General features: G+C 31.5%; 2 protein-coding genes across 3 annotated transcripts in view; both read right to left on the bottom strand.

Moving 5' to 3' along the window:
- The window catches only part of LOC139503915 (putative ankyrin repeat protein RF_0381), a 27524-nt gene extending 20171 nt beyond the window's left edge, over positions 1–7353 (bottom strand). For both annotated transcript variants that reach the window (XR_011659222.1, XM_071293927.1), the window contains exons 1-3: positions 7226–7353; positions 962–1189; positions 354–686 (exon numbers count right to left, since the gene is read on the bottom strand). Coding sequence is in view for 1 of the 2 variants with exons in the window: in XM_071293927.1 (XP_071150028.1) it covers positions 354–686; positions 962–1189; positions 7226–7274 (610 nt within the window). In the remaining variant the exon portion in view is untranslated. The remainder of the gene's footprint in view (positions 1–353; positions 687–961; positions 1190–7225) is intronic.
- LOC139503916 (putative ankyrin repeat protein RF_0381) lies at positions 7326–14487 on the bottom strand. The gene is made up of 6 exons (XM_071293928.1): positions 13494–14487; positions 12355–12681; positions 11130–11435; positions 10231–10278; positions 9107–9403; positions 7326–7588 (listed from the first exon to the last, which is right to left on the bottom strand). The coding sequence occupies exons 1-6, from the start codon at positions 14485–14487 to the stop codon at positions 7326–7328; spliced, it is 2235 nt and encodes a 744-aa protein (XP_071150029.1).

Genomic DNA, 14487 nt, shown 5'->3' with positions numbered 1-14487 from the left:
TTAATTTCTATGTATATTTTGATTTAGTTTTCAAGATGTTTTAAATATATGTACATTTATGAGTTTTACATACATGTACTGCTATAGAACAGTCTCTTACATCTGCTTTATCTAAATACCAAAATAAAGTGTAATATCAGCTGCAAAAAAATATCAATATTGTTTAATAACTTTCTTTGTGATAAATTGGACACATTCATCCCTTTTTCACTAGCAAAACCACCATAGATATTGAAGACAATTTTTATCAAAATTACTACAATCTCATGTTGCATTTCTATACCAAAGCTACGTTTTCATTTCGCATATCAGTATTGCATACACAGAAAAAAATATATTAGATGTACTCTCACCTGTCATATCTAACAATTCGTGGAGAATAGTTCCCCTCATTCCAACATAGTTAACATCTGCTTTATGAGACAATAACATCTTCACAGCTTGAAAGCATCCAAAATGACAGAAGTACATAAGTGGTGAGTATTCTGAATCGCTTGCTAAATTAACTTGTACCTCTTCTTCAGTAGACAAAATCTTATACGTTACGCTGTCAAGAACTTCCCTGTTCCTTGAACAATCATGTGTATTTATGTATTTCCAAAACTTACAGAAGAAGACATCAACAGTATTGGCCAAGTTTAGATGATCAGAAAGAACATCAAGAATTTGCAAGCACACTTGTGGCTCTGTAAAAATATAAATACAGTTATGTAAATAAAAAGAAGAACATGTATATACTATTGATTGAAATTGCTTGCAACTAAATCTCAAGTGCGGTCCTGTTCTTAAAAATTAAATACTATATGATTGCCATGTTAAAGCTTCACCATCCAAGATGATGCAATTTAATTCTTGTAATTACTATGATTACATTTATCATTTATAAAAAGATACTTTTGCAGATTATTATTCATTGATTTTATTGTTAGTCATTCTATTATTCGTTTTCACAACTACAAACCGATCGTCAAACACATTTCAAATGCTTCTAATTTATCACTGTCTTCAAACGGCATGATTGGATTGGAAAATAGAAGTTTTTCCACTGCTTCAGTCTTCTGATTGCGAATTGCCAGTTGTAAGGGAGAAATTTCATCATTATCTTTAAGATTGACATTTGGTTTCTTCGCTAATAGTGCATCAAGTATTTCTAAAAGGTATAAGTCGCCATAACAGGAATAACTTCTCTCTAAAACGAAATGAATAAATGAAAAGAAAAACAACTTCGGTTCTATAAATTGTTGAAGCTTCTAGTGCATGAATGACTAATTTGACCTCTGATGATTCTTGTGTGGATGAAATGCGCATCTGGCATATGAAATTATCCGCCTTTGTACCTTTGAAATGTATTATTGTATAGGTTATTTGTGTATTTCTCCGTCATGAACGTTCTTGCATTTATTTATACGCAGTATGTAGTTCTGTCATGTAATGTTGTCCTTTTAGTGTACTAGTATGTTATATTTAATATTGCCAATAAAATGCGAGGTTTGGCTAGCCACAATACAAGGTTCAAACCACCATTTTTTTAATGTCCTGTACCAAACAGGAAAATGGCAGTTGTTATCTTATAGTTTATTTCTATGTGTGTTTCAATGTCATTTGGTCTAGCACTTAAGTGTTTCTGTTGTTTCTATGCTTTTTCTCTTATAGTTGCAATTGATGTGTTTCCCTCGGTTTCGATTTGTAACCCGGATTAGTTTTCTGTCTTTCAATTTATGACTTTCGAATAGCGGTACATAAATAATAATAATAATAGTAAAAATTTCTATAGCGCCCTATGTAACAATAAAATCACTCTAAGGCGCTTTACATATATATATACATGATACAAATATAATAAGTTAACCACAAAACAAAATGAAATAAAAAATGTTATGTTTAAAAGAACTATAAACGTATATATGAAAGATATATGAACATAAACAATTATATTGATAGAAAAATAATAGAATTAAAATCAATGATCAGTACAAAAAAAAAAAAAAATTAAAACATAGAAATCGAAAATATATTAAAAATTTAGCAGAAAGATTATAATAAATAATTGAAATGGTCATGAAAACTTTTGCTAGAATAAAAATTGTACGAAGAAAACAAAAAACAAAAATCACAGCACATTTTCAAATAAAAGGAATAAGAATTAAGATAACAGCTTATTAAACGCAAGTCTGTAAAATATGTCTTCAATTGTTTTTTAAAACACTGAACAGATTTTGAGTGACGAATTTGTACAGGTAGATTGTTCCATAGGGTAGCGGCAACACGATTAAATTGTCTTTCACCGTACGTTTTTGTTCGGACATGTGGCAGTTCGAGTCTATGGCTGCCCTATGATCGTAGTGCCCTAGTTGTTGTTTGGAGATGTAATAGTTCCTGTATATAGTCCGGGGCAGTTCCTTGCAGTGCCGTGTAGGTATAGACAAGGATTTTGAACTTTGGCCGGAATTCAACAGGGAGCCAGTGCAGTCCAGCGAGAATAGGTGTAATGTGTTCTCTTTTCCTAGTTTTCGTAACAAGACGGGCTTCAGTTTTCTGAACTCTCTGTAACCTTTCGATTTGACACTTGTTAACGCCGAAGAGTAGACTATTTGCGTAGTCAAATCTGGAAGTTACAAGGGAATTAACCAGAGTTTTACAAGCATCCGTAGAGATGAAATGTCGGATTCGTCCAATGTTGCACAGATGGTAATTACACGATTTTACGATAGACGCAACTTGTTTTTCCATGGTAAGACGGCTGTCAAAATAAACGCCAAGATTACGTACCGATGTGACACTATTGATGACATTTTCACCTACTTTAAGTTGGAAAACAGGCATGAAAAAAGAGTAACTTATCCATTTATTATGTGTTTATACATATAGTTATATAACTTTCAGAATGCTGTGTTAACAATTAACCAATACAAAAACAATATATCGAATTAATATTTCGAAAAAAATATACGTAGATAGATTGACTTATTGAAATTTGAATGAATAAAATGGCGAAAAAAGAAGACATCACTGACCTTAAACAGATAATGATGAGTATAGACAGTAAGGTCACAAACTTTTCATCTAGGCTCGACTCCGTTGAGAAAAACTTGACTGAACTTATTAGTGATGTGAAATCTGAAGTAGGTCAAGTAAAATCTGACCTTAGTATCACAAACACTGAGGTAACACAACTGAGGCAAGACCACAATGAGCTTGAGAGATGTGTGGGACATTTGGAATCTCAGTTCAATTGTTTAGAAACTGAGAAATTAGAAAAACTCAAATTAGACATAGACAAAAAACTTGCTTCACTCAAAGAATGTCAAGTACTACTTGAGAAACATGATAGGAAATAAAAAATGAGATAATTTGGGAAGTGCTTGAAAACTTATTTGTTAAAGATCTTGGTATTGAAAAATTTAAAGCCGACAATTTCCCTATTGCGAATGCACATAGGATTCCTGCAAAAGCCCCAGTTGACGGTACAAAACGCCCTGATGCAATTATTGTTAGGCTCATGCACTATGACGACAAGCAATTTATTATGGCCCAGGCTTATAAAGTTGCAAAAAAAAGGATAAGAATTGTTGATGATCTCCCCATTGTTATGAAAGAGGCACGTAACGATCTTGCGAAAATAGCATATAACATCAGGACTAAAGAAAAACTACAAACAAGGATAAGAGTAAGAGGGGTACACTTGGTTTTAGAAACCCGTCTTAATGCACGAGATGTCTGGAACGTCCGTAAAGACATCAGTTGTGTCTGATCAACATTTATACATGTAGAACAAACATAACACAAATTATATATATGTATCTCCGTTTTTTTTGGGTTTTTTTTGGTACATTTTACTTGTTCGGTAGAAATATGTGTATGCATAAACAAATTTGAATGCAAAAATGTATACTTAATACTTTAATATCTTTTAGGGTGTGACATAGCAGTAAGTATAGATGTGTTAATGTTCTGTTTTTGTTTTACTTTTTATGATGTGTGTATGTTGGTGTATTTTTTTTTGCGTTATTTGTTTGCTTAACTATACAGCTTTATATTTTTTATTTTAGTGCTTTTCAGCATGTAAAGTCGATAAAACAGGAATGTTTTCCTACCCCACTAAAATAGCCAAAATAGGATACTAGGTTAAACTAAGTATGTCTTATATACATATTATATTTATAGACTCCAAATTATGAAGCTTAAAAACTTTTTTTTTCTCACGCTTAAATGACTGGTCGTAAGGTCAGTACTCACCCAATAATAGAAACTGTAAAACAGTTAGATTTACACAAAATCCATCATTAGAAGCCTTGTTCTAATGAAATCTTGTGCAACAAATTTTTTTTATACTGTTATCTTGTATCAAATAATACCAGGATAGAAGGTGAGATTATTACAAATGAATGAATAAGTGAAGCTGGCTTAACAAAGAGTACCATTAATTTAAAATTTATTGAGAAATTTCAAAATTTCATTTCTTTCAAAAGAGAATCAATCGCTTATCCTTATCAAACGTGCTTTATGTTTTCCACTAGTGCTTACTGCTTACTGCTTAGCTTATATTAATATGATTTTTATTTGTGTTGATTTGCCTGACGCTTAATTAAAATGTGCATGACTGAAGCTTAATTTGTACATGTTAAGAGCGTTTAAAGTAGCTGCTATTAATTCTCAGTTACATATACATGTTATCCTGTGCTCATGGTGTAAATATCATGAAGTGTATTAAATAAACACTTGCAAAATCCTGAAAATGTTAACACTACATGAACAATATCTACTGATTTTATTGAAAACCATACATTTGTTTGTCTGTTTGTACAAATCTAAATATACATATATTTATTGTCTTCATTAACCCTTTATTTCTTTCGGTCTGAGTCATTTGAATTGAAATGAAATATAAACCTACTTTCATCAACCAAAACAGTGTATATTTAATGCTTTTAGATTTTGATATGAAAACACATTATATGATGGAGATAATTTTTATCATAATTTAAATTAGATAGATTTATTTCCCTTTGTACACAGTATTTCTGTATTAAAAAATATTTGAACACAAGTGGATAGGTTGCTCTTCACTACAATAGTAATTTGTTTTTAATTTTTATTAGATCTTTGATATTTACACTATGATCTCAAATTTTCTTTCTTTTTGTTTCTTTTATTTTTTATGCTTGTTTTTCATTTTGACACAGTATTACTTATTGTATGGAAACTATGATGTATTTAGGATACAGCAGGAAATTAATGCAGACAACGTAGAGGAGGCCAGACATTTCAGAGTTACACTATCACTTATTTATATAAAATACTATGGGAGAATACAATCGCATTACACTTATCAAATCTCAAGTATTTATTATTCAGCTATAAAAATAAATGAATAAATGAGTGATAATGGTATAAAAATTGTTTTATACAACTGTCAAGGTTTAAATTCAAAGGAGAAGAGGAGAGATGTTTTGGATTATCTTAAAGCAAAACATTGCCACATATATTGTTTACAAGATACACATTTTTCAGAAAAAGAAGAAATATCAATAAAAACTCTATGGGGAGGAGACTGTATTTTCAATTCTTTTGCAACAAACAAAAGAGGGGTAGCAATATTTTTTACCAAAAACTTTGAATACAAGATACATAGGATAAAAAAAAGATGATCAAGGAAATCTGTTAGGAATTGATATTGAAATTGAAGGAAAAAGAATAACTTTGATAAGCTTATATGGTCCAAATAAAGATTCACCTGAATTTTATTCTAGAGTAAGTGATACAATAGAAGACTTGAACAACCAATCAGTTATAACAACTGGAGATTATAATTTAGTCCAAAACCAAAATCTTGATACTTAAAATTACCAAAAATGTAAATAACCCGAAAGCCAAGGAGGAAGTTTTAAATATAATAGAAAATTATGATTTAACAGATCCCTATAGGGAATTGTACCCTGAACAAAATAAATTTACATGGAGAAAAAATAATCCCATTAAACAAGCAAGTTTGGATTTCTTTTTATTATCGCAAAGCCTTAATCAACATGTACATGATATACACATTCTTAACAGTTATAGATCTGATCACTCCCCAACAATACTACATTTAAAGATGAATAACTTTATAATTGGTAAAGGTCTATGGAAATTTAACAATTCACTTTTACATGACATTGAATATTCAGCTGCTGTTAAAGAGACTATAAATAAAGTAAGAGAACAATATGCATCACTAGTATACAACAGAGAAACATTAGAAAAGATAAATGACTTAGAAATTCAATTTACTATAACCGATCAACTCTTTTTAGAAACTTTATTAACAGAAATTAGAGGAAAATCAATTGCATATGCTTCTTTTAGGAAGAAACAAAAAGATAAAAAAGAAAGAAAACTTTTAGAAGATATTAAAAAACTAGAAGAACAAATAGTGTCAGAGGAAATATTTTTTGAAACTGAAAAAAAGAAAACTGAGCTTAAAGTATTAAGACAAGAAAAGATGAGGGGTTCTTACATCAGATCCAAAATGCAATGGATAGAAGAAGGAGAAAAACCTTCAAACTTTTTTCTAAGGTGTTAAAGCTAAACAGGGTTGCAAAATACGTGAAAGTTCTTAAGAAGTACGTAGTCTTCACAATTAAAATAATTATGGAAAAAGTATGTTTTCAAGATCACATACTAAAACATGATTGATGCTTTAGGGGACAAAGTTCGCATGTACCACTCATATTTTATTATTTCAAAAGCTCCTGAAGCCACTGTAAGGTGTTTTGCGTACATTTATTGTCTTGTATTTGAAAGGGTCAAATGCATGCCTACTTTTACTATTATACACTTGTATGTGTTTTACTTAAAGAATTTTATAAGCCTGAGTTTACAATATTACAAAATTAGTGTTGCATTTTCATCTTGTATAAATGTATCCGAATAAATAATGAGAGACTCGAGATATCATACAAAAACATGAGTAATCAAACACTAAAGAAGTGAAACACTATAAATAGTCAGGTATCTGAAACCACAACTCTTACCAAAACTATCTCAAGGGCTCCAATATAAAAAAAACACTCTTCGGGGGCACAAATAATGAGAAGAAGTTTCTGTGTTACCGATATATATTTGTTCAAACTTTGCTTATCTTCATGTTCAAATTTAACCAATAAATAAAAATATGTAGGCGTCTTCCACCTTTACGTTTCTGCCTTCAGAAATGATATGTATATGAATTTCTAAATTATCAAACCTTTTATGTGATACGATTTGAAATAAACATGCAATGCCGTCAAGCCCATCTGACCAGTATGATTGACGTCAGCACCTGCTTCAACAAGAGTTCTAACTAATCATGGTGATTCTAGTCTGACGGCATGCATCAATGTAGAATCGCTTCCTGATTCTTCCATATTAGGATCAGCTCCAAAATCTAGTAATAAGCTCACATAATATTCCCGTCTGTCCATGGACAATCCAGGCATGTCAGTTATAATTCTTGTTAATGTGGTTTTTCTGCATTTGAATCCTGAACTACTTTGAAGAACATACCTTGGTTGTAAAAAACAACTTTCGGAACAGTCTGAAAGCCTCATGTGTTTAGCACTTGATGGTTCTGATAAAAACAAATCGGATAAAAGATATAAAACTCTGTCAATTTATACTTTTTAGTTTGATTATTAAAATCTGAATATATTGAAAAATGTAAAATTCATTTCAAGATGGAAATGTACATGTTAAAAAATGAAACATGTTACATTTAAATGTATATATATAATGTCTAAAAATAGCAACAATCAACATTCAATCTATTTAAGCGTAGATGAGGTTGTGAAAATAAATTGATACAGTTGCTGAATTAAAGTTATATAAATGTCTAAGAATATAACTTAAACACGCTAATTTTCTAATAGATTTAAATAGAAATACGCAATATTTCGCTAAACAAATAAGCTATATCAGGCGTGTGCATCTCTCAATGTGAAATTGGATGCATGACAAAACAAAATTATTTTTGTAGCTTCATCTCTACAAGAGTTGAGGAAAAGTGCAACATATTGATTGATGTTGCATAAAATATGTTTGTAGCTACAACTACATGAAGTTGGAATAAAAGTTGAACACATAAATAGGTGTTCGATTAATTGTATGAATTTCTATAAATTAATTTGTGTGATTTCAAGATAATTATGGTTTTGATTTGCTTTTAAATCTTTCTCATTGAGTCCATCAAGTTTAAGAGTTCGTAACTGGTGCATCCAAAATCTCTCTCTTTTTTGTCTTCCTTGTGTATCCCAATTTTGATTTTTCTCAATGATTTGAAATGTGACGTTTTCAAAATCATGTTCTGCTCTTAAAAAGTGTCTTGTAATTGGGCAGTTCCTTTCTTTTGTATATAATGACCGATGGTTATTTAGTCGGATGTTAAATGGTGTTTTTGTTTCACCAACATATTGAATTTGCAATTAGCTAGTTTGTTTAGCAAAACATTGCGTATTTCTATTTAAAATCTACAATATAAAACTAGCGTGTTTAAGTTATATCCTTAGACATTTATATATATATTATAACAAATGGTTTTTATATTGCCTTGTGCCACAAAAGTTATAGGATGAACACGTTACATATTGTTTTTCAATTGTCCCGGCTATATTGCTAGTTTTGTTCAGCTTATACAAGTTTGGGTCAAAATCTTTTTGTTTTGTGTTTGAAAATTGTTCCAATATTGTAATTCATAAAGCATATCGCATGTATATACGAATTCAAGTAGGAAAGGCCAACTAATAACCTAAATGGCCATCTCATCTACGTCGCTTTTAGAAAATTGTTGAAACAAAACTGCAAATCTGCAAAGTAAATCTTAGTATAATGCCTGTACCATGTCAGGACTATGACAGCTGTTATCCATTCGTTTGATCTGTTTTAGCTTTTTACTTTGCCATTTGATTAGGGACTTTCCGTTTTGAATTTTCTTCGGAGTTCAATATTTTTGATTTTTTTTTTGGTGATTTTACTTTTTAGATATAATAATAAGCATTGCTTCCAATTTTAGTTTTCGTTTCTATTCAATCTTTTGCATTAAGTCGTAATTTTCAGAGCTGAACCTATTCTCAAATAAAATGTTAGTGTCTACCTTCGTTCAGCACAAGGCTTGATAGACTCGTTTCTCCACCTTTATGGTTGACATTTGCCTTTGCGTTCAATAAAGTATTCACTATTTCTTCGAGGTCAAATTCCAGCGCAGTAGTCAATGGTGTGTCGTAAAAGTTATCCATTATATTTACATGTCCTCCATTTTTCAATATCAATCTAACTGTATCTGCACATCGAAGCCATATCGCTATCATCAATGGGCAAATTCCTGACAAACTTAACTTATTGGTCTCGATTCCAGTCGCTAGGAAAGCGTTTAATAAGTTCAGCTTACTCACTACAAAAAGCATTACAGTCTACTTTTTTGTTGTGATGTTATTCCGACGTATTACTTGAATTTTGATAAACCCTTATATTTGTAAAACATAGTTTAACCTTAACGTGAATCTCTGAAAGGCTATTGTTTTAAAAGTAATTATTTTTCAAGAATCCTATATAAACCTGAATTGTCTTATAGCTTACCTATAACATTTAACTAACATTTATTTTACATTTCAAAAACGTACAACACAGTCGATGATCAAACTTGAGATCGATCATTGCCTTTAATAATCAAAATATTATAGTCTTTGTACTGTGAACTCCATTACGATAGTAGATATACCAGTGCTATCAACTCTCTTTGTATTTGATTATACACAATACAAACACATTCTGTATCTGACTCATTTATAATCAACTTCACTTCACCCTTGTTTTTTTTTATTTAATATTTTTATTTTTTGAATATAACGTTCAGCATTTGACACTTCGTCATCGACACAATTCAACTTTAACCTTTCAAATAATGTGGGTTTCTTCTAAAAAAAGACATAAAATGAGAACGACAAAACTGTAATAAGAATTTGATATTTGATATCGTTGTCAGCTTTTCAAAATGTATGAAGCGGAGAGTGTCGAACATAATATGTTATCAATTATTTGTTAACTCGAAGCGACGAAGCTTATAACGATATTTACTAAATGCCGTTCAATGTTCATGATTTAAAAATAGATCAATTTAAAATATTGTTAAATCTATGGAAAACAGATTGTCAATGAGCTTCACTGTATTTATTGCATTAAATCTAGTATAAACTGTACGTATATATCTACAATGTATACCTGATTCTCCGTGATTGAAGTGCACTGTATTCGTCTCCGGGAACATTTCTATAATTAAAATAAAGAACATGTTTTGTTTTAAGCTGTTGTGTGTATTATAAATTAATTTGAGTTATTTATTGTTATTCTGTGATTTACATGTCGAAACGTACGATTAATTTTTGTTGTTAATAGATATAGGAAGATGTGGTGTGAGTGCCAATGAGACAACTCTCCATCCAAATAACAATTTAAAAAGTAAACCATTATAGGTTAAAGTACGGCCTTCGACACGGAGCCTTGGCTCACACCGAACAACAAGCTATAAAGGGCCCCAAAATTATGCATTTTTCTGTCTTAAGTGTTCTTTTTATACTGTATTCCCGTTATGAAATGTTCGCGGTATATTTAATATTGCCATGAAGCGCGGATGTTTGACTAGATTTAAATCCAAGCAGAACCCATTATTTTTCTTAAAATGTCCTGTACTTAGTAAGAAATATGGCATTTGTTATCTACTGCTCGTTTCTTTATGTATGTTGCATTATCGGTAGGTTTTTGTTGCAGATAAGTGGTCTGTTGTTGTGCTGTTTTCCTCTTATAGATGCCTTTTTTTGCCTAAAATATCTATGAAATTAATTTTTTTTAATACATACAAATTGGATATGAAGGGAAATGAAATACAAATATACTGTACAAAAATAACAAGATGATCGCCGGTGCAACAACTTTACAGAGTAGACCAAATGACGTCAAAATAGCACCGGTCGGTCATCGTCCGGCCTCAAACAAAGATCGAAACACAAAACGGATAGCTAGCTTTAAAATACACAGTACCGATTATGTATCGTTATAAACTAGTTTAACGGTGAGTTCGTTTTACATTTATGCAGCTTTTAAAGGTTGGTTTTTAAATTTACCTGCATAAATGTCAAAAGCAGTCTCTCCGTTTTCATTCATGTATGAAACATCAGCCCCTCCTTCTATTAGAGCACAACAGACTTGGAACCTTTTTTGTTGGACGCATTTCATTAAAACCGAATTATTTCTATCTTTCACTAAATTTGGATCTGCGCCTTTTTCAATCATTGATATCAGCACCGAATCATCAAACCATGTTTCAACTATAAGATCGAAAAGATAGTTTCCACAAGGTTGTTGGTTATTCAGAAACAATCCTTTGTCAATCAGAGCTTTCATTGTAGTACTTTTTTTAGCCATCGGTCCTAGAAAATAAAAAATGTTCAGTTTTAAACATTTCTGCATATTCCAATACGCCCCTTTTCAACATTACGGTAGAGATAAAAAAAAAACGTTGCATCACATCTCATTTTTATTTGTAGGAAAAATAGTATATTGAATTATTTTTACATATGTCTCCAAACATGTTCCAATCATATGACAGTTGATGTCCATTCGTTTGATGTGTTTTTATCATTAGATTTTGTCATTTGATTAGGGATTTGCATTTTGAATTTTCCTCAGGGTTTCGTATTTTTGTGATTTTACTTTTATCGAACATTCAACATAGTCAGGTGAAATTACCAATACGTTGTCATTGTGTCGACGTCGAATCAACGCTTTTTTATTTCATAGTTTAATGTCATAACGATTTCCGAATAAATCTGTATCGCTCGTAATCTTTTTTGGATAAATGGGAAAATCAAATTTTGTCACCGACCCGGGGGTATCGTATATCACTGAAATTGGTACGATTTAATAACACGACATATACGTTCACTACTAATTTTAAAGTAAGAAAGTCGCTTGCACAAGTTAGAATGGACTGCCTTTGATAGATGTCGATGATTTAATCATACATTCGACACACTGGGATACCTCAACAAATATTTAGCTACTATAATAAGAAGCAAATGTTAAAACTGTTTTAGGTCACGGATTTATTAAAAACGTCTCAAGAACCAAGATTACTAATTTTATACACTTAAAACCTTAAATGCTTATGTAACGATACCACCAAATGTTATAAACCATGCGGAACAAGCATGGGCTTGTAGTTAAGTGTGAAATGATATGTTTTAAAAATTGGTTTGATTAGATACTTCTTTATCCCTTAGCATTTCATTTTGTATTAGCCTATCTACTAAAATGTATTTACCCACAAATAGTCAGACAAACACAAACCTGATTTGCAACAAGCATGCGCTGCATTGTTTCCGTCCACTCCAATATGGTTAACGTTTGCACCTGCTTGAATCAATTCGTCAGCAGCTTCAAACAACCCGTTCTTTATGGCTAAAATTAAAGCCGATTCTTCTCCCTCTCCAGCCAGGTTAGGGTTTGCTCCAACTAGAAGTAACTTTGAAATAGCTATCGAAATTGGTAGTTGCGGAAATTGATTTTGCATTCTTTTAACATCATTATTGAAGGTTGATAATAAAGTTGATACCCCATGCCTTGTCTCAATTTCTTCAACAGTAATACCAGCATCTATGAATAACTCCAGCTGACCTATAATAGTTTAAAAAAAATATAACCGTATATTCACTTTACTCCTTGGTCTATTCATTTATCCTGATACTCAGTTCATTCTTTTCATTTATTCATTCATATTTTTTTTCAGTATTTTAATACGCAATGATCATAGATCTCAACGAGATCGGAATATCTCGCTTGAGCCGGTACGGCGTAAGTGAGAAAAGAAATTGAGTTGAGATGACCAATGATAATCTGTTTATCGCTGATACATATGAAGACGTTGTCAATTTCCTTGATAACAGCACGTTTTCTCTTAGTTTCTAGCAATAATTTTCATATCACTCGACGCCTCTGGGAAAGGAAATTATCAGTCAGCAAGATGAAATAAAACATTCGTTAAATAGCGATAAACTAGAATGTGTCCACTGTTTGCTTAAGCTGTCGGTTTTATAGTGGATATCATATAGGGAGAAGTCATCAATCAAGTGTGCAAAATTCGATAATAGTACCTCAAATGTAATAATTATTTTGTCGAAAAAAACCCAGATCAAAAACAAACAAATAAAAAGTAAAATCACAAAAATACTGAACTCAGAGGAAAATCAATTCGGAAAGTCCATAATCACATGGCAAAATCAAATAACAAAACGCATAACTGTTGAAAAATAATATGATTTAGCCTTCTAGATCCGCGATTTTTAATGTTCAGAAATAAAAAATATAAAAGCAATAGCATTGTAAAAAACTTAAAATACAACCTTTCCAAGCTTTCCAGCTGAAATAATTTGAAAAAAACAATTATCGACTGTCAAAGTTATCACATAGAGTATTTTCATTGAACTTACTGAATGATTTGCAGCACTGTATTGCAGTCATACCGTCCCTTCCTTTACTGGCCCCAGCCTTTATCAAAGCAATAATGCCTTCTCGTGTAACATGTTCACTGAAAGCTATCATCAGAACAGATTTGCCACCGTACTCTTCATTTGGGTTGGCGCCATGTTTAAGAAAATCTTGTATTAATGACGGACAGTTCATAGCAGCCAAGCAAAAACAATTTATCCAACCAAGCTTTGTTACTCGCCCTTTAAATGATACATTAGCCCCCTTTTCTATTAATATTTTTGCGTTTTCACTACATTTATGTTTAAGAGCAATAAAAAGAGGCTGATGACCATACGGTGGGTTTCCCCAGTTTTCATTCACATTAGCTCCATATTTCAGCAACAGTTTTAACATATCTGCGCCATCTTCTCTCTGAGCTAAAAAATGAATGGGTCGGAAATTTTGTTCTTCAAATCCAATGTTTACGTCTGCTCCACATTGACACAATAGATTTGCTGCGTCATACTGATTTTCCTTCACAAGTGTATATAATGCTGTACTCTTATTAGGAAATACCTCGTCTATATTTAAATTCCGATCATTCTCCAAACATCGAACAATATTGATTTTTCCGGATAAAGCTGCATAGTAAAATACATCTTTCAAATTTGTTGTGTCCCAGCTTGTTGTGAGTGCTGTTTTGAATGAACTATCACTAACAGTTTTTAGTAAATAATCAACAATGTCTTCATTACCTTCTTCACATGCTATGTGTAGGGCGTTTTTGTCGTTACTTGTTGTATCCTGTACATAAGCACCTAAACCTACCAACACTTTAAAAAGATCAACAGATCCGAACTCTGCGGCATAATGAATTAATTTTTTACCATTTTCACAGAAATTCAAGATAGCAGTCTTGTGCGATGTCTTGTTACTCAAAGACAGAAGAGAGTCACTACATTTAGAATCAACTGCTTTGCGTAACTCTTTCTTGAACAAAATGTCGTCCTCCAT

Source organism: Mytilus edulis, chromosome 14 (genome assembly GCF_963676685.1).
Source record: "Mytilus edulis chromosome 14, xbMytEdul2.2, whole genome shotgun sequence".
NCBI classification, from domain to species: Eukaryota; Metazoa; Mollusca; class Bivalvia; order Mytilida; family Mytilidae; genus Mytilus; species Mytilus edulis.
This window is presented reverse-complemented; position numbering and strand designations above follow the sequence as displayed.